The sequence below is a fragment of the Talpa europaea genome, assembly GCF_964194135.1.
Source record: "Talpa europaea genome assembly, chromosome: 4".
Classification (NCBI taxonomy): domain Eukaryota; kingdom Metazoa; phylum Chordata; class Mammalia; order Eulipotyphla; family Talpidae; genus Talpa; species Talpa europaea.
Genome location: NC_140070.1, coordinates 108929334 through 108953653, shown reverse-complemented (window position 1 = coordinate 108953653; position 24320 = coordinate 108929334). Strand labels below are relative to the sequence as shown.

Here is a 24320-nt window from a genome sequence, read left to right as displayed (position 1 = left end):
CAGACTTAAAGCAATAAAATTTCTAAAGTACAACATAGAAAATCTTGATGACCTTTGACTAGACAAAGAATTTTTAAATATGACACAAAAATCAGATCCACAAAAGGAAAAATGTATGAACTGTACTTTAACAAAAGTAAAAACATCTGTCTTTGAAATATACTGTAAGGAAAATTAAAAGATCAAAGAGTGAGAGAAAACATTTGCTAATCATGTATCGGATAAAGGGTTTGAATCCAGAATAGTGAAAGAACCCTTAAAGCGTATCACTAATAGGAAAACAATCTTATAAAATAATTTAGGCAGACACTTCACTAAAGAAATATACAAGTAGCAAACAAGCACTTAATATGATGCTCTATGCCATCAGTCAGGGAAATGCAGAGTAAAACAATAATGAGATACAACCACATACCTATTAAAGTGGTTAAATTAAAAAGATTAACTATACCAAGTGTTGGCAAGAATATGGAGCAAAAGACACTCACACACCAGCCATGGCTGGTAGGAATAAAATTATACAAACACTTTGGAAAACAGTCTGACAGTTTCTGAAAAGTTAAATGTCTACCCATCATACAATCTAGTCATTCCACAGTTAAGCATCTTCTGGTAAGAAACAAAAGTGTGTATCCATACAAATGTGTCCAAATGTTCCTAGCAGCATTACTTGTAATAGGGTAAAACTGTAAACAACTCTACATGTGAATGGATAAACAAAAGTGGTATATCTACTCACGAATAAACTATTAGTATGCTTAGTAAAATGAATGGGTTTCAAAATAGCTATGAACTTTGATCTAGATAAATTAACCTAAATATATTATAAAAGACAAAAATGCAAGCTGTATAACATTTATATAAAATTCTAAACATACAACATGGTAGTCTGAGGATGGGAGTGGGCAGAATGAGATGGGGTGCCAGGATTACAAATAATAAGAAAAATTTGGGGGGGGTGATGAATAGTTATCTTTATTGTGGAGCTGATTTCATGGATGGTATGAATGTCAAAATCTATCACATTGCACATTTTAAATGTGTTTAGTTTATTATAAGTCTATTTGATCTCATTGACGTTTTTTTAAGGTGGAAACCTCATGTTTCTCATCCCTTTAAGTAAATGCACAAGGAAAAGATGTGTATAACGATGACAGTAAAAGGAATGACCAGAAATAAAAATTTAAATGGTTTTCTGGTTCCATATGAAAAACACATAGATCTAAAATGATGGGACTTACCTTTTCTCCCATATACAGACACTGTAACATTATTATGTGACTCAACCAGATGGTGGAGCTTTATAGATTGCTGAAAAAGAAGAAGGGAAACTAGAAAAGGATTTCCTATTTAAAGATAAGTCCCAGGTATTATTCAGTAATTCTTTAGTAGAAAGGAATTTCCCAGTACCTTCTGTCCACTTTAAAGTTTTTGATAATGATAAATTTGTGTTTAGTTCTTTAAGTAGATTGATAACAAGAATTTTGATCATTCAAGATGTGTGTTTATACAGGAATAGCTTCAAGAAACTCAGCATTATTTTTATGTAGGAATATCCCGCATCAGAATATCTAATTTTATTGGTTTCTACTACTTCTTCATAGTGTTTGTTGATCTAATATATAAACTGTATGGGAAATTGAGAATGAATAAGTAGAAAACAAAAGAAAAATATAATTATATTTGAGTTCATATTTATTTGGAACTATTGTGTGAAATGCTATCTACCTGGTTCTGAGGAATTAAAGGTCTCAGTCATTCAATGTTCATTTTTTTTATTCTGATTTTATCATTTAAAATACTTTATAGCTTCAAATCATTTACAGATCTGATATATAAGCCTTAAGAATGATTATTAAAATAAAATAGGCTCAAAAAGTATTCTATAACTCACTATTTAAATTTTTTATGCATTCACCCAAAAGTTATAAAACAAGCATTACGTGTTGCAGAGTATGCTAAGAGGTGGGGATAGAATGATCAACAAAACCAATGTGGTTCTTACCACCAGGGAATTTACAGATATATTTAGTGCATGCATTAAAGTAGATAACAAGAGGAAAATACATTTAATAAAGTAATCACATGCTGTAGGAACACCTAAGTTACTCCATTTTAGACCAACATCATTATATGTCCATGACCAGTAATTGCTCTCGACTTTCCAAGGATAGCCAGTTTCTCCATTGTTTGTTTCATGTGTGTTAACCTGAACAGGTGATCTATATATAACTCAGTTACTAATTTTAGTAGAACAGAGACATATGTGACTGTCCCCAGACATCTGGCATCATTAATTTCACACAAGAAAAATCACATACACTAAACAGGGTATATGATGATTACTGTCAGAGGAAGTCCTGTGGACCCTGGCTCAACCTACCGGCTTTGGTGCTTAAGACCCCTGCCCTAATAAACATCAAGTGTGGTTAATGGACATGACTGCTTTGTTCTTCGCACTCAAATTACTTCTCAATTTAGAGGAACTTATTTGCTCCTGCAGCTGCATGCATACATAAATACATCATTATAACTGGTAATAATAAGAAAAAACCAGAAGCTGCTTTTGGAGCATATTATAACCAATGGAACCAACAGAATTTTTTTCTAAAGAATTGACATTGAGTTAAATAGGATGTTGGATCTATGAATTTGGAACTCAAAGGTTATATTTGAACTTGAGACAGATATATAAATTTGACAAATGTCATTACCTTTAGAAATGATTGGCATATTAGCAATAAGAATAACGATGAATCTCTCAGTGTACTATATGAAAAGACCCTCAAGACATATCATTAATAACAGTAAAGGTAGGTGGAAATAATATAAAAGTACATTTTATATAAGATAAAATACATGTATTTGTATTTGTTCCATTTGAAAATTTTTTGAAAGAATGCAGAAGAAACTAATAAAAGTAAGAAATAGGAAGATAAGTACACATTGTATAAAAGTTTTATATCTTTTCATATTTCTTTGATTTTAACACACTGATTTTTTAAAAGGCCAGGGAGAGGAGGGCAAAGTATAAAGGAGAATGGAAAAGAGCAACTGGAGAGGTTGAAAGTGTTTGTCACTGCACCCAAAGGGAAGGAGTAGACTTCCAAAAGCAGTTCTGGAACAGCTAATATGTCAACTGAAACTGAAAGTTTTAATGATATGTGTACTGGGAGAAAAACTATCCACTGTGGGAGGAGGAGCATAAAATCAGCCAGCAAAAGACCAACAACCCAATAAAAATTAATGAAGAAAACAAATACATTTCACAGTAAAAGAAATACAAATAACTGAAAAGATGAGTAAATGCCTAACTCATAATGAAAGATGCTATTAAAATTCTGGAATTCTATTTTCACTTATATTGGCAAAGATAAGGAAAACAAATACTCATCTACTCTTGGAGGAGTTTGGTATGACTGCTTAAGAGGCATTTTGACAACAGCTATTAAAATAATATACTTAGGTTATGATTAAGTAATTTCAAATATAGAAATTTTACATCTCCATATCAGCATAAATATATATGCTGCATATATATATAAATATAGCTGTGTGTGCACAGGGTATATATATATACCTGTTATATACATATTTGATATAGAAATATTTACTTGTACTTTATATATATTCATAAACATATATATATGGGGATGTGTGAAAAGATGGATGTGCAATCATCATTGCAACATTGTTTTAATAGCAAAAGACCTAATACCTAAATATCCATCAGTATTAGGCTTTTTTAAAAAAATGGTATATCTAAGTAAATGTATTTATGCAGATATTAAAATACATTCAAATATACGTAGGCGGAAACACCAAGTATAGAACAGTGTACATATGTGCTTCCACTTGTGTCAAAGGCATGAATGCACTTGTGCTAAACATCACTGAAAGCATATAGGACATCTGGTCCCAGTGGCTGCCTCTTGAAAGGGAGCCTGGACACTGGAGAACTAAGGTGGGAGGCATAGTGACTCTTCGTGTACACTGCTTCTAGTTGAACTTTTTCTTTACCATACCCATTAGTTACACTTTCTTTTAAAAAGGAATTAAAAAAAATATTTAAACTATGGGTCTTGGGGTTATTGTTATGACCTTAACAAGTATTGTACAAAAGACATCATAAGAAAGAGAAGCACATCAGTACACTGAGAGGTGAGAGGGAGATAAGTCAGTGATGAGAATGTGTAGAAAGTACTCAAGAAGCTTTGCCGTAAAAGCGAGAACAGAGATAGAGTAATAACTGAAGTTGGAAGCATGATCAAAAATAGGAATTGGTTGGTTTGTTCGAGGTATTTTTTCAAGTTAGGAAAAGTTTAAGCATGTTTAAATACTCATGGGAAGGCTCTTTGAGACAGGGAGTGAGAAAGGGTCATTCATGGTCCCCATAAGCCCTCTGAGATAGAGAGGGGGTTGCCATCACAAGCACAGGTAGAGGGATCTGTGCTCCTCTGTAATGAGATGTCAGGGCAGGAGGAAGGCAGAGACATGCCAGTGAGCAATGGAGCAAATTTCTGAGTGACAGTTTCTATTTTTGTGAAACAAGTGGTGATATTACTACTGAATCAGAGGGAAAAAATGGAACATGGGCAGCTGGTATCTCAGAAACTTGAAGAGAGATTGGTTTGAAACTTTATTTCAGAGAATGGGAGAGCAAACTAACCAGACATAGAAAGCACGACCAAATGGGCTTGGCATTCGTGAATTTTTAGCGCAACCAACCAACAGATATGTTCTCTGTGACTTTTCCCAGGATCACCTAGATGTCCCAGTGTAGAAGAACAGAAAGCCAAGAGTGGGATTGGGGCTTTGTCAAAGAGCACCAAGCAATCAAACGTAAAGAGCAAAGAAAATATTAAACAGAGGCTTCTCCACCCCCCCATCCCACTTCCACCATCTTCAATTTATCATTCTCTTCAAATATTTTGTCACTTATTCATATTTCACAAATATGTGTGTGTTCTGGCTAATCTGCCTGAGTAATCTAAAGAGAGGGGGGAAATTAAGAGGGGCATTGTTATGTGAAGGAAGGGAAAAGATTTAACACTTACTGGATATCAGAGTGCTTGATATTTACAAACTTAATGTCCTTTGTCATAGAGTAGGTATTGACTATTTTTTATTCCCCTTTCCAACAAAATTACAATGAAGTCATTATTATGCTCATCCTGAGATCTTACATTGGTGGAAAAACTCACCTGTCTCAAATCATACACTGACAAGGCCATGGAAATGATGGACATGATTATGATGGCAAAAGCATATTCTTTATAGTCTTCACTAAACCACAGACAGACACTGAAGAGTTGAAATATGTAAAATGGATTTAAAACCTGTTGGAAGACACAAAAATAGGAAGACAAGGGAGATATTTAGGTTTCACACTTAGCTATTCATTGACTTGTTTGTTTTCATAATCCTCACCATGACATAAATCTTCCCACACAATATTCTTATTATATTTACTTAGCAATTGCCATGTGCCAACATTGCACTAAGAAACTTTACATGAATTTGCTCATTTAATTTCCATAATTACCTGATTAACCACAGTTATTACTTATCTGCATTGAAAAGATGAAGAAACTGAGCCATAGATCTTGAAAAACTTGCCCAAAGTCACACAGCTGTGACTGTCACAGACCAGCAATCTGGCTCCAGAGCACTTATTTTTAATCACTGTTGCACCTTATAATTTAGAAAATAGTGCTTCATGCACCTCATGCTAAGCAACACAACAATTGTGTAGATATTAACATTTCAGTGCACATTTACTGGCCTTCAGAAGGGTGAATTTTTAATTCAGATTTACCAAGTTAATACGCTTTCTCATCTATTGTTCTCTAGGATGCAACACCCACAATCCCAGAGCCATTAAAGTGTTTCCTACTCATTGATGAGGTGAAGACTACAGGGACTCACGAGTATAGAACCACAGGCCCATGGTGAAAGTGGTGAGCTGTACACAGCATCTAGAAAACTGTGGGGAAAGTAAAGGCTGACCCCAACAGCTATGATCCTGCTTTGGTTAAAAATATTTTGGGCCCTTACTTAAATTCCTTCTAGTTGACAGTCATCTGTCTTAAACAAATACAGCAGTTCTTGACTCTGATTACAGAAGAAACACACAGATACTTTTTCTATAAGTTTCTTTTTGCTTTCTTTCATGCCTGAAAGCTTGCTAGAAATATTGAGAAAGCACCTCCACTATAGTAAGCTTTATTTAAAGCAAGGAGGAGGGCCTCCCCTGATGGCGCAGCGGTTGAGCGCTGGGCTGCGAGGCTGCCCGCAGCCTCTGCAGCACCAGTTCATTCCCCGGCCGCCGGCGAGGGTCCCACAAAAAAAAAAAAAAAATATATATATATATATATAAAGCAAGGAGGAAAGGGAAGTGTAGCAGAAGACGCAGAGTACATCTATATGTTTGTGGCTTCATAATAAGTACCATAAAATGAAAAATAAGCCCAGTGATTGAGTCAAATCTAAAAAGTTCAACTTAGTGACAGTCACATTGAGAGCCATCAAATTGATAAGGTGAACAGCTGCTTTTCTGCCTATAATTCTAAATGCTGGAGAAATGACATATGTTGCCCATAAGAAAAGGACTTGGGTCTTTCAAATTTTATTTACTATTTTAGTGCCACATAGTTGATATGAGCAAAGAAGCCTAAGACTAAAGAAGAAAGAAAAGAAACATTCTGTTCAGCCCATCATTAGAGCAAAAAGACACCTGACAGTCACTTTTTATACTGGCTCAGGCAGTGTGTGCAAAGCACTGACTCCGCGTAAAAGAGTAGAAAAGAAATGTAAAGAAAACATGCTTGGAATTTTCTTTGATATTCCAAATTATAGTTACTTTTAACATGCATCATTGTTGGTCATTTAACTAGTCCCAAACTGACTATTTCTGTCCAGCACCAAGGAAAAACACTGATTACCTCCTTAATGAGCAGTTTCCAAATGGGTGTGATTTCCACTTTGATAGTATTTGGCCCGCATATTAACCTCCTGTAGGGAGCAATCACAGGGCATGGTTACAACTAATAAAAATAAAACTCACTTCTCACCTATTCACAGAAAGATCTACTCCATGGTCCCTTTCTCACCATGGGGTCAGTGTAAGCCCCTGTTACACAGCATCCCCATCCTTATCAAAATTACTCAGGACAGGGAGGGTTCCCAGGCACAATAACAATAAGTATGATCATATTTCATCTGTTGAACTAGACTCTTCCTGGGGCCTAATTACTTCCCTAGTGAGAATTTAATATTAACCATTATTTCATTCAAATAGTTTCAGTATTGGTGCTCACTCAACTCTCTCTCCAACTTGGGCTGCACGGATGAGGGAGAAGATGTGTGATCACAAGAGAATAGTTTTACTGATAAGGAATACTGCACCCATTTTCCTACTCCTCTTCAGTTCTGGGAAGCTACAGAATTTGTTTTAATGTGAGTGAAATTGTGTTGGGGTCTTAAAAATACACATAGAGGGCCTCCCCGGTGGCGCAGCGGTTGAGCGCTGGGTTGCGAAACTGCGCGCGGCCTCTGCGGCGCCGGTTCGATCCCCGGCTGCTCCCCGGCCACCAGAGGAGGGTCCCACATGGCGTGCAGACCTCTCCTGCCGCCCGCTGCTCCCCTCAGCAGTGTACTTCGGTCCTTCTGCCTGCTCTGCTCCCCGCTCTGGCTCTGGTGAATTCTCTCACCCTCCCGCGCTTCTGACTGTACCCAGTGCATGTATAAACAAAACAAACAAACAAACCAGCAAACAAATAAATAAAGCATGCCTCTATAAAAAAAAAAAAAATACACATAGAGTTATAAAGTCCTCTCATGGAAAACTCAGAGATGTGTTTCTTTGATGAGGTAGTTATTTAGCTGTGGTGAATACCGGCCACTCTCTCTGTGCCTCTCCATAGTCTTCCAGGTCTGTGGCTGGCTGAATGTATTAGAGCTGTGCCTCTCACACTTTAATGTTCATACAGACAACTCTGTGATCTTTTAAATGTGGAGTTTCCAATTTAATAGGGGTGAGGTGTGGCCTGAGAGTCTGCACTTCTGATAAGCTCCCAGGTAATTTTGATGTACCAAGACCCTAGGTCTCTTCAAAATAATGAAAACGAGCACTGGGAGGTGTGAGAATCATAGAAATTGAGAACCAGCAAGTCCTCTTCCTCCTTTTTAACAATTAGGAAACTAAAGCTCATTAGGGAGAAGCTCTTTGCTCAAAGCCATGCAGTGAATTAGTGGCAGCCACTTAGCATTCAAAATCCACTGGCCTCCCTAAGCCTTGCTCCTCTGCCCAGGAACTGAGTAGGAATTGAGGAGCTATAGTTTTGTATGATATCCTTCTGCTATTCACAATCATTATTATTTGTTTTCACAGTATAATAATATTGATATTTATTTCCTGGTAATACTCAACACTTTCGCAACCTTATTGTTATAATAACATTGAGAGCATTGTGTGGAAAGATGACTAAACACAGTCAGAAAAATGAGACTCAGTCCTTAACACTTTCATTTCCCATCTGTGTGACCTTCTTCAGGACATTAAACTTCTCTGCGTCTCATATTTCTCATCTGTTATATTGTAATGATGAGGATATCGCTTCTGCCCCCGCAAACCCCAAAACTGCTCAATATAGTTAAGATACAGTGTATGAAAGCATTTAATTTATAATACTAATTAGAGCATTACAAAGTTTCCTGATATTGATTTATTAAGATAACTATTTACAGCATTCTCTATTAACTAGTAGCTGTCCTTTCGAGATGGTATAGGTAACAATATACATGGTACCTAATATCTTGTTCTTCTCTTGTTAGACCTGATCCAAATTTTAGATGTATCTTGGCAGAGCTGAGCCATTCTTCCAAAGAGCTAAAATAATAATAACAGTGAGACAGACATGTTTAGCAATAATGTTTTTGTGCTATTATTTTATTTTTTTGGAATACAATTGCTACACCAACTTACCCAATTTTCTGGAACTGTCCTTCTAAGTTGTTCCAAACATATCTTATTTTCTGTACTTGTATGCATCTCACCTGCAAAATGAAAAATACTAAGAAAGTCTCCAGTTTGAGGATCAGAAAATATATATCAGTTTAATGATTAAGGAAATATTTGTTGCAGCAAAGATAGAACCCTACTACACAAATTTAAGATTTTTGCTTTTTCCTAACTTACTCTGTTCCTTCCTATTACACAACTGGCATTCTTTACTAGAACCTATCATTCAATAACCTGCATCACGGACCTATTATATGGAGAAGCATGTGACTAAAATTAAACCACTGCCTTCCACAATTTTAAAGATTTATTTATTTATGCATACAAGAGCTGGGATACAGGTAAGAGATGTGGTGGGGTGAGAGGATTCACCAGAGACAGAGTGGGAAACAGAATAGGCAGAGTGACTGAAACACACTGCTGAGGGGAGCAGTGGGTAAGACAGGAAAGGTCTGCTTCGCCATGTGGGTTGCTCCCTGGCCGGCTGGGGATTGAACTCAAGCTGCAGGGCTGCTGATTGCTTCACAGTGCAGTGCTTAACCCCTTGCACCACCAACGAGGCCTGGCATTGAGCTTTCTTGTTTCTAATTTCCTTAAACAATTGAACCTGAATCTTCATTAACTGGTATCTGAGCTAAGCACAAAGAGAAACAGTGAGATTGTCTTATTATATGGAGCAATGACTATAACCTCATTTTGTCCATTTGATGCCTTGATTCCACTCAAGAGGTTCTGATTTTATTTGTCTGGGGTGCAGCCTAGTTATAAACATTTCTAAATTCCTCAAATAATTCTAATGTGCAATCACAATTGAGAAGCAGTGTTCAAGAGTTCCTCTTAGTACTTCAGCTTCCCCATGAATAACTGGAGGCAATTGGTCAGATTATCTCTAATTTCTACTGCAGTTCTTCTGAATATGTCCTAGACCTACAATAGTAGATAGATTTTAAAACTAAGAAGAGCATGTAGCTGGTACATAGTAAGTGCTCAATACATTTTTTATTAAATAAATAAGTGCGTTGTACAAGCACATATCAACTAGAAATTGAGTTTAAATCCCTAAACTCCAAGGCCTGAGTTACTTCAAATGAATCTTAGCCCTGTTCAAGAAATATATGTGTGTGCACATGAGCAAGCATAACCATAAGAGTCACAGAGGGGCCTATCTCTCAGTGAATTGCTACCTATCAGAGGAGGCCACCTGTAAGCTGGAGGTGCTTCGTCTTTTTGGTTTTTGTTTACTTGGTCAGTTAAGGCAACAGGCTGATAACAATTAACAGTAGAGAAACTGCTCAGCAATTTACTTTTTTAAAAAAAAATTTAAGATTCATTTATTTATGCATACAAGAGCTGGGGTGCAGGCCAGAGGTGCGGGAAGTGAGAGTACTCACCAGAGATAGAGTGGGGAGCAGAACAGGCAGACTGACTGAAATACACCGCTAAAGGGAGCAGTGGGCAAGACGGGAGAGATCTGCTGTGCCATGTGGGTCACCTCTTTGGCCAGGGATCAAATTTGCGCTGCTTCACAATACTGCGACTTAACCCCTTGAGTCACTAGGAAGACCCCGCAATTAACTTTTATTATTTAAAAAAAAAATTGACTTGAGCACACCAAACTAATTTAAACAGCTATCCACAAATACATAAACCTAAGAAAAAAGGCTGCCTTATGAAATGTTTTCAATGTGAATGTTAGCTGGTAATAATCCAAGTGTTCTACTTTAATATAGTGAAGAAGGAGTAACCTACATACATGTGAGTGACAGAAGTCACAATAAGGTAATTTTGTAGACATAAGCTAATTCCCTAGAATACTTCTGAGTAATTAGCTTTACTATAAGATAAACCCTATATATAGATGATAATATGGGGCCTGATGTTACTAAGAGCTAATATGTACTAATCATTCACTATGTACGTGGAGCTGTACTGATGTTTGTGTTCCTTTATTTACTTAATTTCAACAAAGAATATAATAGGCAATTATATTAATCATTTTGTACATGAAAAAACTGAAATTCAGAAGACTTAGTAACTGATCCCAGGTTGTACAGCTTAGAAGAATGAGGTGGAGATTTGAACTGGCGCTCTGACTGATTCCAGACTTCTTGTTCTCTATAAAGTTCCCCACTGTTAGCTGAGGATTGGTCCAGTGGAGGAGTTGAATGTAGTCTTATATTTGGAAGGGTTGGGAGATTAAATTTCTCTAACATCAGCAGTAACCATAGCTACTTACCTTTAGCTCTGGCTTTCTTATGGCTCTATTTATGATGAACTCCTCATCTGCAATGAGAGGGTGGTCAGGAGTGAGAGCAAATGCTCTGTTTAATTCTGACAGACAGATCCACACTACCTTTTTCCAAGAGTAAATTTGGAATTCATCCTGAGAAAACAGACATCAAAACCCCCATGAGGTTAAGAGCAGTCATCAGGTTAAAATTCAATCTGAAAATCATCATTTCAATTTTATTCTGTGTGTGTATGGAGTTAATAAACAGCCTAGACAGAATTATATGCCTCTGAAAGCTGACAGACAAAACCCCTTTAGGGAAAAAAAGGTTATATCTCTTACTGAGAATTTGATGTGGACATGCAGCACAGTTAGTGTCAAGGCAGATTATCAGGTAAGAACTAGTTCTCTCTATTCCCCTCCAACCCAAGGGATTATAGACAGATACAAAAATCCACAGGGAAAAAAAAAATGATTTCACAAGAGTTTCTTAGGCCTCTGTGGATGAGAAAGCTAGGTCACTAAGCCATCCCTATCTTTTGAGGCTTAACTTAAATTCTACCACTCCCAGAATAGCCCCTTAACCACCATTTTGCCATGGTGGGGGAAATACTGTCACTATGTTAACTCCAAAGCGCTCTAACTGTCCCTTACTTGTGCTTCTAATCACTTTATGCTTTGTATTTTCTTATTTCTTCTAGGCTCTCTTACAGGTAAAGACCATGTTTTCAATAAAGGTTAAAGATAAAGAGCAGAAATAAAGGAACTGCAGTCTGCTTGGTGAGAGTAATGAATGCATGGGGAAAAAACTGGCTTTCTGCACTGACCTTGCCCAAGGGTAATTTTCAATACATTAGCACAGGTACTACCTTCTTTCTTGACCCTGATTAAAGCTGCTTTCCTATGCGACTCACTGATGACTTCATCACAGAATAAAGCTGGAGGGAGCAGGACTGGGTTAACAGACAGCATAATTGTCCTTTAAAGACTGATGTGGCAATAGTATTGGCTACTTCTCTGAATGGGCAAATGCTGCCCATAAAATCCACTTGGATGCCTGGTAAGCTTCAGGAGCTAGGAAGGATGACAAGGGGAGGTCAAGTCTGGGAAACTTTAATGCTCAGTGGATGTAGGTCAGAGTTGAGAATTGTGTCCACCACTTCCACTTTGCCATGAAGTGTCTGAGGTGATGTTGGAAAAGGTAGAGATGAAAATATATAGCAGTTGTAGCTGTCACTTACATCATTTTCCTTAAGGGAAGTCTACCTGAGTGCCTTTGTTCCTGCTCCTTCTTTAGCTTGGAATACAAAACCTTCTGTCTTTGTGTTTGCCTGTGGCTACATTCTAAGCATCCTTTAGGGTCTAATTCAAAGTTCACCTATGAGAGCCATTCTAATTTCTCTGGCTGATCTTTCCTCTAAGCAATCCGGGTACTTGAGAGTCTTACCACGTTCTACCTCATTGCATTGCCCTCTGCCTGTCCACTTTATCATTCCTCTTGAACTGTGGGTAGGGACTGTATCTGATGCATGTCTCTTGCTCCAGCCAGGACTAGCACAGATTCTGAGGGAGAGAGAATGATAGAGAGACAGAGAGACATATACAGACAGAGAGAAAGAAAAAGACAAAGAGGTGAGGGGAAAGGGAGGAAATCAAAACAAAGAAAGTGGGGTGGGACAGAAGAATGGGGGAAACAATAGAAATGTGAAAGTTAATGAATAAATTTTTAAAAACTAGCAAAATTAGCTATTACTTCCATTTTTTAAAAAAAAATGACTACATCAAAGCAAATCAGATTTGCATAGCATTACCTTCAGAGCCTAAGACACCATGATGGCTAAATTTCTAATGACTGGGCCTCTGAACCAGTAAACACATTCTAGGTATTGTGAAGTAAGCAACCAGCTCCCTAGAACACACCTTCGCATAGTGTAGCATTATATAACTTGGCATTGATTATATCAAAGAGGACTTTGTTTGAAGAACTTTGAATTTCTAATAACAATAATAAAAATCACTAATGTTTATCTAGCACTTACTTTGTTCTAAGCACATAGTACTGCTTATACATTATTTCTAAAACCCTATGAGGTCATTACTGTTCATTAGCTTTATTATTTTGCAGGTAAGGAAACCAAAATACAGTCAGTAACAATTAGAGCAGGAATTTGACCCTCACTTGCCCCTCCAGAGTCCCCTCTAGTCTTCCACTCTACTCTATATTTTGTTTAAAAATTCACTTTGATTGGACTACCATTTTTATATCCAGCCTCACATAATTTCTAGATAAATAGGAAAGCACCATCTAGACTATAAGCCTCTGGCCACCAAGTGAAGAAAGACTATTAGGGAGATAGCTACTCTTAATCCTCTTAAGTGAATTAAAATATTAGCTACTAATTTTCATTGATTACTTAGCAGTTTGTGAAAATTATTTCTCAGTTAATCTTATTTTAAGTACATAATTCTTCAATTGTGGTATTACCATCTCCCTTTTGCAGATGAGAAACTTCTCCACCAGCAAAGTTATTAATTGTTCAAATGGGTATGAAAGAGATAGAAAGGCAGAACGGCTCTAAATCTTGATTCTTTCTTCTTTGTTTCAATGAGTTGTTCCATGGTCCTATGGTGTTTGTGTCTCGTGTATGAAAATCACCTTGAATTATGCACCGTTGAAAAAGCAGCATCTCACAGTCTCTACTCTTTCAGCAGCAGAAAATCTGATTCCCAAAACCAAGCTGTTACCCTTTGGCCCTGGTGACAGCAAACAGACCTTAAGACTGTAATATTTAGAAAGGTAAAGGCAAAGTGAAACTTTGAATCTGAAGGTCTCAAAGGCCAATAATAACCCAGTGTAGCAACTTCATGCCTTAGTCTAGGTGATAAAGAATCACCAAAATTCATCTGTACACCTCCATCATTTTATGATCTATAACATCACTACATTGAAGATTCTTGGATATATGTGCCTTTAAACTCATTTCCCAACATCCTGTCTCCCGTCCCCCAGTCCTCTAGCTCAAAATTTTGTGTAACACTAACTAGAATTCTTGGCATTAAAGATACCACAGTGAGGCAACAACTTTTCTTGGAGAAAGGTAGCAATACTATTTTTTATTCTGACAGACTCTGTAAAAATATCCATATTGTTTAGGGAAGTCACCCAAACTTTTTAAGGGGAGAAAAGGCAAGAAGTGGAAGGAAAGTATGGCAATGCCAAGTGTTTGCTCCAGAAAACAGCATCCATTTATCCCTCGGTTTTCAGTTTGGTGTTGTCCAGTATGAGAAGAGCACAGGCTCTTTCTTAAGCTCAGATCTCATCTGCAAACCATTTTAAAAAATCACGCAACCAACTCTCTGGGCCCCATTTTTCTTCATCTGGCAATCTGGGAATGATAACACCACATTTCATGGATATTTAAAGGATTAAATGTTATAATGTGTGATGCACCTGATCTGCGCCTGGCCCCTGGCAGGGAGCAGCAAATGCCAGCTGGCATATGCCACCAGGGCTTGTTTCCGCAGCAGGTTGTCCCTGAGATCTCCCTGTAAATAGGAACTTGAAATTTTTAGGGAACTTGAAAATCTCTGAGAGTCTCTCTTTATTTTTCCTCTCTGAAAAAGACACACCTTTATCTGGAAATGGCTATTTCCACTTCAGTCTGGCTCCCAGCTCTCACAAGCAGCTAATGATTTTTTTTTTAAGGATTTATTTATTTACTTATACAAGCACTGGGTACAGTCAGAAGCGCGGGAGGGTGAGAGAATTCACCAGAGCCAGAGTAGGTAACAGAACAGGCAGAGTGACTAAATTCACTGCTGAGGGGAGCAGTGGGCATGGCAGGAGAGGTCTGCCACACCATGTGGGACCCTCGCCTGGCGGCAGGGGATCGAACCGGCACTGTGGAGGCTGCAGGCAGCTTCGCAACCCAGCACTCAGCCGCTGCAGCACGGGGGAGGCCATAATGATCTTTAAAATACTTAAATACACCAGAGAACCATCCCTTGAAATAATTACTCTATCATGCAAATAATCCAAACGATTTGTCTGGAAAATGTGGACTTTTAACATCTCAAGTCTCATTGAGCAGATTTTACCTCCTTGTTATCCAGAGAATTAATCAGACAAGTCCTTGAACTCTAAAAGAATAACCTTTAAAATAATTCAAGAGTGCTTTCTAAAGAACTGAATATATACAGGAAACCTAGGTTTGACCTGGACAGAAAGACAGAGGGAGAAACGTGGGCATTTTTTATTTCCTGGGGCTTTGCCCTTTCTGAACCTGGAAATGGCAGGCTAACTTTTGCGTTCTGAACTGTAGCATAATAGTTACTGCAGTTCAGGACAAGTGACTCGTCCTCTTGTGTAGGGATTCACACCATAAAGTATGATTCTGAGCTTGCTTTTTAAAGAAAAAGTCACCAATGCAAAGTTTCAAAACATTAGGACATCAGTACTCTTTACTTAGAGATGGATGCATTGTGATGCTAAAAAGTTGAACTCTAGCTAAGGTGAAATACTTAGAGAATTATGGAAAAATGATAAGTTAAATTTCTCAGGTTAATTCTAATACTCTTGAAATACATTTAGAGACTCAAAACTTTGGCATAATAATTTTCTTTCTAGATTTAAGTATCATTTTTTTTTCTTTCTTTCCCTCTCTTAGCCAGACCTATTGATATACTGACATGTTGAACTCATATTCCCAAAGTTGCTTAGCTGGGAAAAGTTGGCATTAGCTAGCATGGAGGATTTGGTTATAAAATATAGAGAAAAAGTTCTAAGCATTGCAGAACTCTCACTAATTATTCTCTCAGTCCCCCTGGGACATGTTGACCCCCCAAAAAGGAGGGGGGAGAGGAATAGTCAAAGCAGGAAAGTTTATATAATAAAGCAAAGGCTATATCTATGTTTGTATGCAAAGAAGAAAAAGAAAACCCTGAACAACTCAGCTTATGATTTTGGAGAGATTCTTTTTTTCTTTTTTTTTTATCATCATTTTCAGAGGGGAAAGGGACTGGTGAATTTAACTTGCTGATAGTCTGAACTATCTGGAGAGGCCATGTGTAGCAAAAAGTAATGAATAATAAATTAAAATTAGTTTTAAAAAACAAAAGTAACCAGGGCCCATGGAACGCCTCCCTGCCAGTCAGTTCCCATCTCAGCACTGTGCCCATACCACCTGACTCAGTCCTCATGCTGGGGAAGTAGGTGCTACCCACTCAATGTTAGGTTGCCCCACTCTCCAGAAAAGGAAAGGGACAAGAGGGGAGGTTAAGTAACTTGCCTGTATGAATTAAATTCCCCCAAATTCATGTTGAAGCCCTATGCCTCAATGTGACTCCATTTAGACATAAGACCTTCAAGGAAGTAATTTAAGTTTAAATGAGTTCATAAAGAAGACACCTTAATTTGATAGGGCTGATGTCCTTAGAAGAAGAAGAACAGATATCAGAATTCTCTCTCTCTCTCTCTCTCTCTCTCTCTCTCTCTCTCTCTCTCTCAGTCTCTCTCTTTCTCTGCCACATCAGAACACAGAGAGAAGGAGACCATCTACAAGCCAAGAAGAAAGGCCTCACTAGAAGGCAACCCTGCTGATAGAGCTCAGATTTCTAGTTTCAGAGCTGTGAGAAAGTAAATAAATGCCTGTTGCTTAAGCACCCATCTGGTATTCTGTTATGGCAAAAGAGCTATTGGATTGCACAAGGCAGGTCAAAAGTAACACTTGGAATCAAACCCAGATGCCACTTCATGGTACTGTCCATTGTGGGCCCTGGACAATAAGTAACAGGATCTCCAGTCCCAGCTCTCGTTCAGCTCACTCTGTAGAAGTTTTGTTTTTGCTGCTTACAGCTATGGGAATCATTTTTCTGAGGCTCTCCCCCCCAGAATCTCAGGGACTTCTGAGATTGGCTTGGAATGGGAAGTGGGGGGATGAGATTCATAAGGAGGAATGTATATTTAAAAGAAGCGTTGGGCCTCCCGGGTGGCGCAGCAGTTGAGAGCTGGGTTGCGAAGCTGCCCGCAGCCTCTGCAGCGCCAGTTCGATCCCAGGCTGCTCCCCGGCCACCGGAGGAGGGTCCCACATGGCGCGCTGACCTCTCCTCCCGCCCGCTGCTCCCCTCAGCATTGTACTTCGGTCCTTCGGCCTGCTCTGCTCCCCACTCTGGCTCTGGTGAATTCTCTCACCCTCCCGCACTTCTGACTGTACCCAGTGCTTGTATAAATAAATACATAAAATTAAAAATTAAAAAAAAAAATAAAAGAAGCATAATGCATTTTTCTCTTTTTCAGCATGATATTTTACTTTGTGTCTTTGTAATAGTGCTGACAAGCCCCGTAAGATGATTTATTTTAGATTTGATCCACTTATTTAATTGAATTAAATAATATTGAACACCTGCTATGGCCATGTGCTAGATGCTGTGGGGAAAAGAAAGCCAGGGTCATTGTCTTCAAAAACATAGAATCTAGGGCCTCCCCGGTGGTGCAGCGGTTCAGTGCTGGGTTGTGAGGCTGCCCACGGCCTCTGCGGCACTGGTTCGATCCCTGGCTGCTCCCTGGCCACCGGAGGAGGGTCCCACATGGCGTGCAGACCTCTCCTGCCGCCCGCTGCTCCCCTCAGCAGTGTACTTCGGTCCTTCTGCCTGCTCTGCTCCCCGCTCTGGCTCTGGTGAATTCTCTCACCCTCCCGCACTTCTGACTGTACCCAGTGCATGTATAAACAAAACAAACAAACAAACAAATAAATAAATAAAAACATGCCTCTATTAAAAAAAAAAAGTTAAAAAAAAAACCTAGAATCTAATAAAGAAAACTACAAAAATGAATATGGAATAGTAAGGAAAAACTCTAAATTTAAAGTCAGAGGACAGACTCCAGACCTCTGCACGCTACTTTTGACCAGGATCATTCTCGACACCAGTACCTTTAGCTCTTATCATTCTTTGATGCTCAGGAAAGCCTTTCCTGACTTTCTTGACTCACACAAATCTCTATTATATAATCCTGTCATAACTTTAGAAACCTGTCCTAAGTTTCCTAGCATTTACAAATTTGGGATTTGCATATTTATTGTGTGGTGATCTAGTGAACCACATGTGGTCAAGAACCCTGATTTTACTAATCATTATACCCCTCCCCACTGCCCATGAATGAGCACTGTGGCTGGCTTAAAGCCTGTACTTTTGTGATTTATGAAGGAAAGAGAGAGGGGTAGAAGAATGGGGGAGAAAAAGAGAGGAAGAGAGAGGGAAATCCTTGACATTTACCAGGTTACAAAGTTACATATTCTCTCTGTTATCTTCATCTATAAATCAGATATGATAATGCCCATTTTCCAAGATTGTAATGAGAATTAAATGAAATAATCAATGAGATGCTGTTTTATAAACTGTGAAATAAATAGCATTTTGAACATAAGGCAGACTGCAAAAAGCATTCTGACAGTTAGTGATGAAAATGTTGAATGAAAAAAGAATGAAGAACAGGTGATTAATTCCCTCCAGAGTAGAGGCCGAGAATGGATCAACAAAGACTTAATAGAGATGATAGCATATAGCTGAGGAATGAATAAGTTTAATATGTAGAAATAGAACACTTACTTCCAATACTTACTCTATAAAGAGTGTGTGCTTGTGTGTATATAAACTGACTCTTCACCAGAATGTAACTCAGTAAGCACAGACATTTCCATCTATTTTGCTCATAGCTATATATTCCCAGTCTATAACAGTGTCTAGCGTATGATAGGTATCCTACACATATTTACTGAATGAATAAATAATTATGAATCAATAATATGAAAGAATGAAAGAATGGAAGAGGTAAGGAATGTCACAAGAAATGTTATGAGTAAAAACATAGACAAAACATAGAAAATGATGTTGGGGCCTCCCTGGTGGTGCAAGGGGTTAAGTGTCAGCACTATGAAGCTATCACAACTACTGCAGCAAGTCAGATCTCCCACTAGGCAGTTGACCCACATGGTGCAGCAGACCTCTCCTGTCTCGCCCGCTGCTCCCTTCAGCAGTGTATTTCAGTCAACCTGCCTGTTCCGTTCCCCACTCTGTCTCTGCTGAATCCTCTCACCCCCCACACCTCTGGCCTGTACTCCAGCTCTTGTATGCATAAATAAATACATTTTAAAAGAAAAAAGAAAAGAAAAGAAAATGATGTTGACTTGGGAAGCCTGGGCTTCCAGATACCAGGGAAGGAGAGCTGGAAGGAGGTAAGGGATCCAGGAACTATGGACACAGATGCTGATGGCTGTCCTGGAGGGCAGGTGGGATTTAGATAACACAGATGAGAAATGATCAATCTAAGTCAAACTAAAGCACTGAGATCTTCAGGTAAAACTGAAAGGAAACCACTCCCCCATGAAAAAGAAATGCCCTGACTCAGGCCTAATAACCAACCTGCACAAAATTCTCCTCTACACATCATGGGGCGTTGACAACAGGTGACATATAATGACAGAGAAGGAAAAAATGTGTGTGTAATTATAATAAAGATGAAAACTATGGAAATCATCATGAGCATCTAAATTCAAAATGCCAATGAATGTAAATCATGTTATTTGCATAGAAATGTGCCATTGCTGCAGATATTGATTAATATTCAGAAGTAAATGAATAAGAAATAAAATGCCACTTTTAAAATTATAAAAGAAAAATGTAATTACTCTTATCTTTTAGAAAAACCTCACTCTTAGAGGTTCTTAACAAGAGAAGGGGAACTGAAAATAAACTGCTGTTAAAGACTTGAGTCAGTAGTACATCATGACCTTCTTTTTTAATGTTAAGAAATGACTACCCAATCAGTTTCTGTCATAATGATCTGTAATCTCAGCAGTGTGAGATTGATGATAAATACCAAGTACTGATTTTCTAATAACATGAAAAACAGATATACAACACATTTTCAGGTAGGAGTCTTTCCAGTCTGGTCATTGTCACATAATTCAAATTAAGTATTTTTAAGGTATCTGTTAATGCAAATTACCTAGTAGCAGACTTTTAAAATACTGGTAACCAAAGCTTATTTTTATCTGAGGCTCAGATAGTTAAAGTATCTGAAATAATTGAGTTCTTGTCTAATTACATAATGACTAATTTAGAACCTCATTTATTTGGAGAGTCTCTGGCATAGCAAATTCATTTAAAATGACACACAAGTGCAGGTAATTAAAAATTAAAGTTGAAATCAAGATGCAAGATGAAAAAAAAGCAAGATTAAAGCTGGTTTAGACTGCTCTGATTAGTTGTGGAGGGCAGTGAAATGGGAGAAGGGCTTAATAGACTTGCAAAGAGGCAGAGGATGGAATGCAATTCCATGAGCACCAATGCTCTTTTGAATCTTTTCAATATATGTCCCGTTGCAATGCTGGCAGGTGCAACTGGAAGAGATGACCTCAGAGCACAAGTCAGTGACAGATATTCTCAGTACCAGCCTTCCCCATGTCTCCTGTCCTGGGAGACAATGCCAGTACTCCTGAGAAATAAGGGAGGACACAGCATGAGGTAGCAGGCCATTATACACAGATGCACCTAGTCTATGCCAAGCCCTTTAGTATAGTAACCTCATGCAGCTGCTTGAGCAATAACACACACATAATCAAAATGCTCTTTGCAAATGCATTTTACCAGTTTGCAAATGACGTTTATATCGCCACTCTCACTTTATCCTCACACCACCCAAGACAGAACAAGCACTTTTACTGGACCCATTTTACAAATGGAGGCCCCTATTGTTTAAGGAACCAACCTAAGGTTGACATATCTAAAGTAGGGTTAGAAGTAAAAAATTTTGACTCCAAACCCCTAAATGTGCCATGCTCCTATTTATGGGCACTATTTCTCTCACTCTTTCTGTATTTTTTCTTTTTTTTTTTCCTTTCTCTTCATTTTCCTTTCGCCTACTTCCCTGTCCACTTCTTTCATTTCCCTCCCTTCCATCACCAATTCCTTGCTTAGTTCCTATTATTCCTGTCTGTGCCAGCCAATTAGACATCCTAACTTGAAGAGTCTGGCTGCACAACTGAAAGGCACAAAGCTTTCCCATTTCTCAGGTGTTTTTGCTGCAACACTGACCCCTGATAACTCACTGGGGGAAGTGGAGGTAACCTGCAGGATAGAGGTAATTACTTTTCCAAACCCTATTTTCACTCTAGTTCACTGAATTTCAATGGAGGGGGTCAATCTATGAAGAGTCCAAAACTGTGATTTTTCATGAGTTCTATTATTTCCACTTAGAACCCCAGAAAACAAAGCTATCCCTGCCTTTGCTCCAGTAAAGACCCTCAGTCTGTATCAGAAGAACCACTTATAACACTTTGCCAAACTTGGATCATTCTTCTTGAGACTTATAAATGCATATTGACTGTGCCATAAAGCAAATGTACCGGCAAATTCCTCTCCTAAGAACCAAGTGAGCTCACAAATGGGAGTGATAATACCCTAACCTAGCATACCGTTTCTCAAAGGATGGTCCCATATCTCAAAGGATGACATCATCTGAAGTTTTGCAAAAAAAAGGATACTCTTGGACCACAATCTAAGTTGAATGGACTGGAAATTCTGGGGGTAGGCCCAGAAATCTGTGTTAGTTAATAAGCACTCCAGATGATTCTGATGCTGGTGAAGTTGGGAACCAGAGTCTAAGTACAGGTCCATGGAAAGAGCTCTGCACTAGGAGCTAAGGTACATGACACATAGCCTAATCAGGAGCATGGGTAAAGTGTGTCTGTATCCAGTCCCATTTCCTCATTCATCAAGTGAAGTCTTTCCTGGTGAGGATCAGGAACGATTCTGTCATATGCATTCTGTCAACCTTCCTGACCATCATTATGACTTACTCTTACTCCACAATAGTCTTGCCTTCTCAGTCTCAGGACTCAGTTTAACACCCGTCATGGTCCACATGTCAGCTCAGCTGTGATATAAGTCAGGTGGTCTTTGAAGTGACCAGGATCCAGAAACAAGGTCAAAACCAGTGGAATAATTCAACAAAACAAACTTCATCCAATTCATAATATAACTGAAAGCTAGCACCAGTTCCATTAAATTTCAGATTGAAATGTCGATTTGGAGTAGGGAGGAGAATCAGTTATAAGACTTGTTGCTTTTTTCCCCAATTGCTGCATTAAATAAAATGTTTATCAAGGGCCTCCCTGGTGGTGCAGCGGTTGAGTGCTGGGTTGCGAAGCTGCCCGCGGCCTCTGCAGCGCCAGTTCGATCCCCGGCTGCTCCACGGCCACTGGAGGGTCCCGCATGACCGCAGACCTCTCCTGCCGCCCGCTGCTCCCCTCAGCAGTGTGCTTCGGTCCTTCTACCTGCTCTGCTCCCCGCTCTGGCTCTGGTGAATTCTCTCACCCTCCCGCGCTTCTGACTATACCCAGTGCTTGTATAAATAAATAAATTTATATAGAAAAAAAAGTTTATCAAAAGAGATTGCTATATATCAAAGGATGCTAATATCCCAGCCAAAGTTGATTTATCAAGAATTTGCTTGTCACTCTGTTCGAGTTGACGCGTTGTTGGAAACAGTATAAATCAGCCAGAAAGGGTCCTCCAGACGACTATACTTTGTCTCTCATTAACAGGAATATCCACTTCAACATATCTACCACCACATATATATGAAATCTCTACCACACACAGGAATTAGGGATACAGCAATTAATTAGTTAGACATGGTCCATTTCCTTGTGTAACTGGTAGTCTAGCAGGGACAATACAAATTACCTTAGTGTAATGATTGCTAGGGAGCACTGTTATCAGAGCAAGTTCAAGAAAAATCTAACATCAGGGCCTTCCTTTTTTAGCAAGGAGCAGCAATGACATTGAGGATAACATGGCAGTACTTATGTAACCTAACATATGGGCAGCATGCAACAAACTCCTGCAAATAACCATGACTCTCAAATAAGCATCAGAGGACAAATCCCACTAGGAAGGGTGCTCCCTGCTCCCTTCTCAACTGCCCCCTTCCCTTCCTCCAGAGTAACTCCAGTGGAGGGGAGCAGGGATAGACACAGAAACCTCAGTACGCAGAGGGAAGGATCAGTGTGAATGTTTTAACTTGTAGTCTGATTTTACTACTTTGCACTATTACTTTTAGTTATAAACATGGTTATTCCCTGCTTTAATATTCACAAAACTTTAAAAAGAAATGCCCCTTGAAATAGGTCTTCTTAATTAAACCCCATCATACACAAATGACTGAATCCTCACTAAATAAATGCAAGGCTGTAATGGAACCTGAGGCTGGTGCCTCTGCTTGCCTTGTGCAGGTCTCCCTGCAGTCATCCCATAACCGGATGCCCAGGAAAAAGTACAGCCAGATACAAAAGCAGGTATACACTTACTGTTGTCCTCAGCAGCACAACATCTGCTTCTTGCAAAGAACATGGGACACAATTTGCCCACACATGCCAGGCAGGTTTCCAGTAAAACACCAGAGGGAGGATCCCAAGTGAGAAAATGGATCCAGCATGGCAGAGGATTTTCCGGCAGCCTTGAGTCCGGTAGCCGAATATCTCCTGTTGTAGAACCAAAATGACCCTGAATATTAGTTTAGCAAATAAACAATACATGAACAAATTATAATTTTTGTGATGAAACTAAGGACAGAGAATGAAGAAATTGAAGAGGGTGAGAAGAGGATAGGGTGAGAGGTAGAGAGGAGAAGAGTTCTCTGATGGTGTGATGATCAGCACTTTTCCATGTGCCTATTGACCATCTTTATGTTCTTGGGAGAAGTATTTATTTAGCATATTTTCCTATTTGTTGATTGGGTTATTTGTTTTCTTGCTGCATTGTATGAGTTCTATGTAGAATTTGGATATTAGCCCCTTATTGAAAACTAAATGTTTAAATTTTCCCCCATTGTTAGAAGGTCTTTTTGTTTTAATGACAGTTTCTTATATTACACAAAAGCTTTTTAATTTGATATAGTTCCATTTGTTTATATTTTGTTCCTCTTCCTGTTGGAGATGAGTCCACAAAGACATCACTAAAGCCATTGTTGGGCAGTGTTTTGCCTGTTTTCTTCAATGCATTTTATGG

The 24320-nt window shown here is 38.7% G+C and overlaps 1 protein-coding gene across 1 annotated transcript in view; it reads right to left on the bottom strand.

The window, feature by feature from the left end:
• Nucleotides 1–24320, bottom strand: part of ATP13A4 (ATPase 13A4) — a gene marked incomplete at its 3' end in the record, with an annotated part of 104324 nt that overhangs the window by 50584 nt on the left and 29420 nt on the right. The window contains exons 2-8 of the mRNA XM_084232212.1: nt 23621–23794; nt 11259–11405; nt 8987–9057; nt 8810–8890; nt 6945–7014; nt 5205–5339; nt 1242–1311 (exon numbers count right to left, since the gene is read on the bottom strand). Of these exons, the coding sequence (XP_084088338.1) occupies nt 1242–1311; nt 5205–5339; nt 6945–7014; nt 8810–8890; nt 8987–9057; nt 11259–11405; nt 23621–23794 (748 nt within the window). The remainder of the gene's footprint in view (nt 1–1241; nt 1312–5204; nt 5340–6944; nt 7015–8809; nt 8891–8986; nt 9058–11258; nt 11406–23620; nt 23795–24320) is intronic.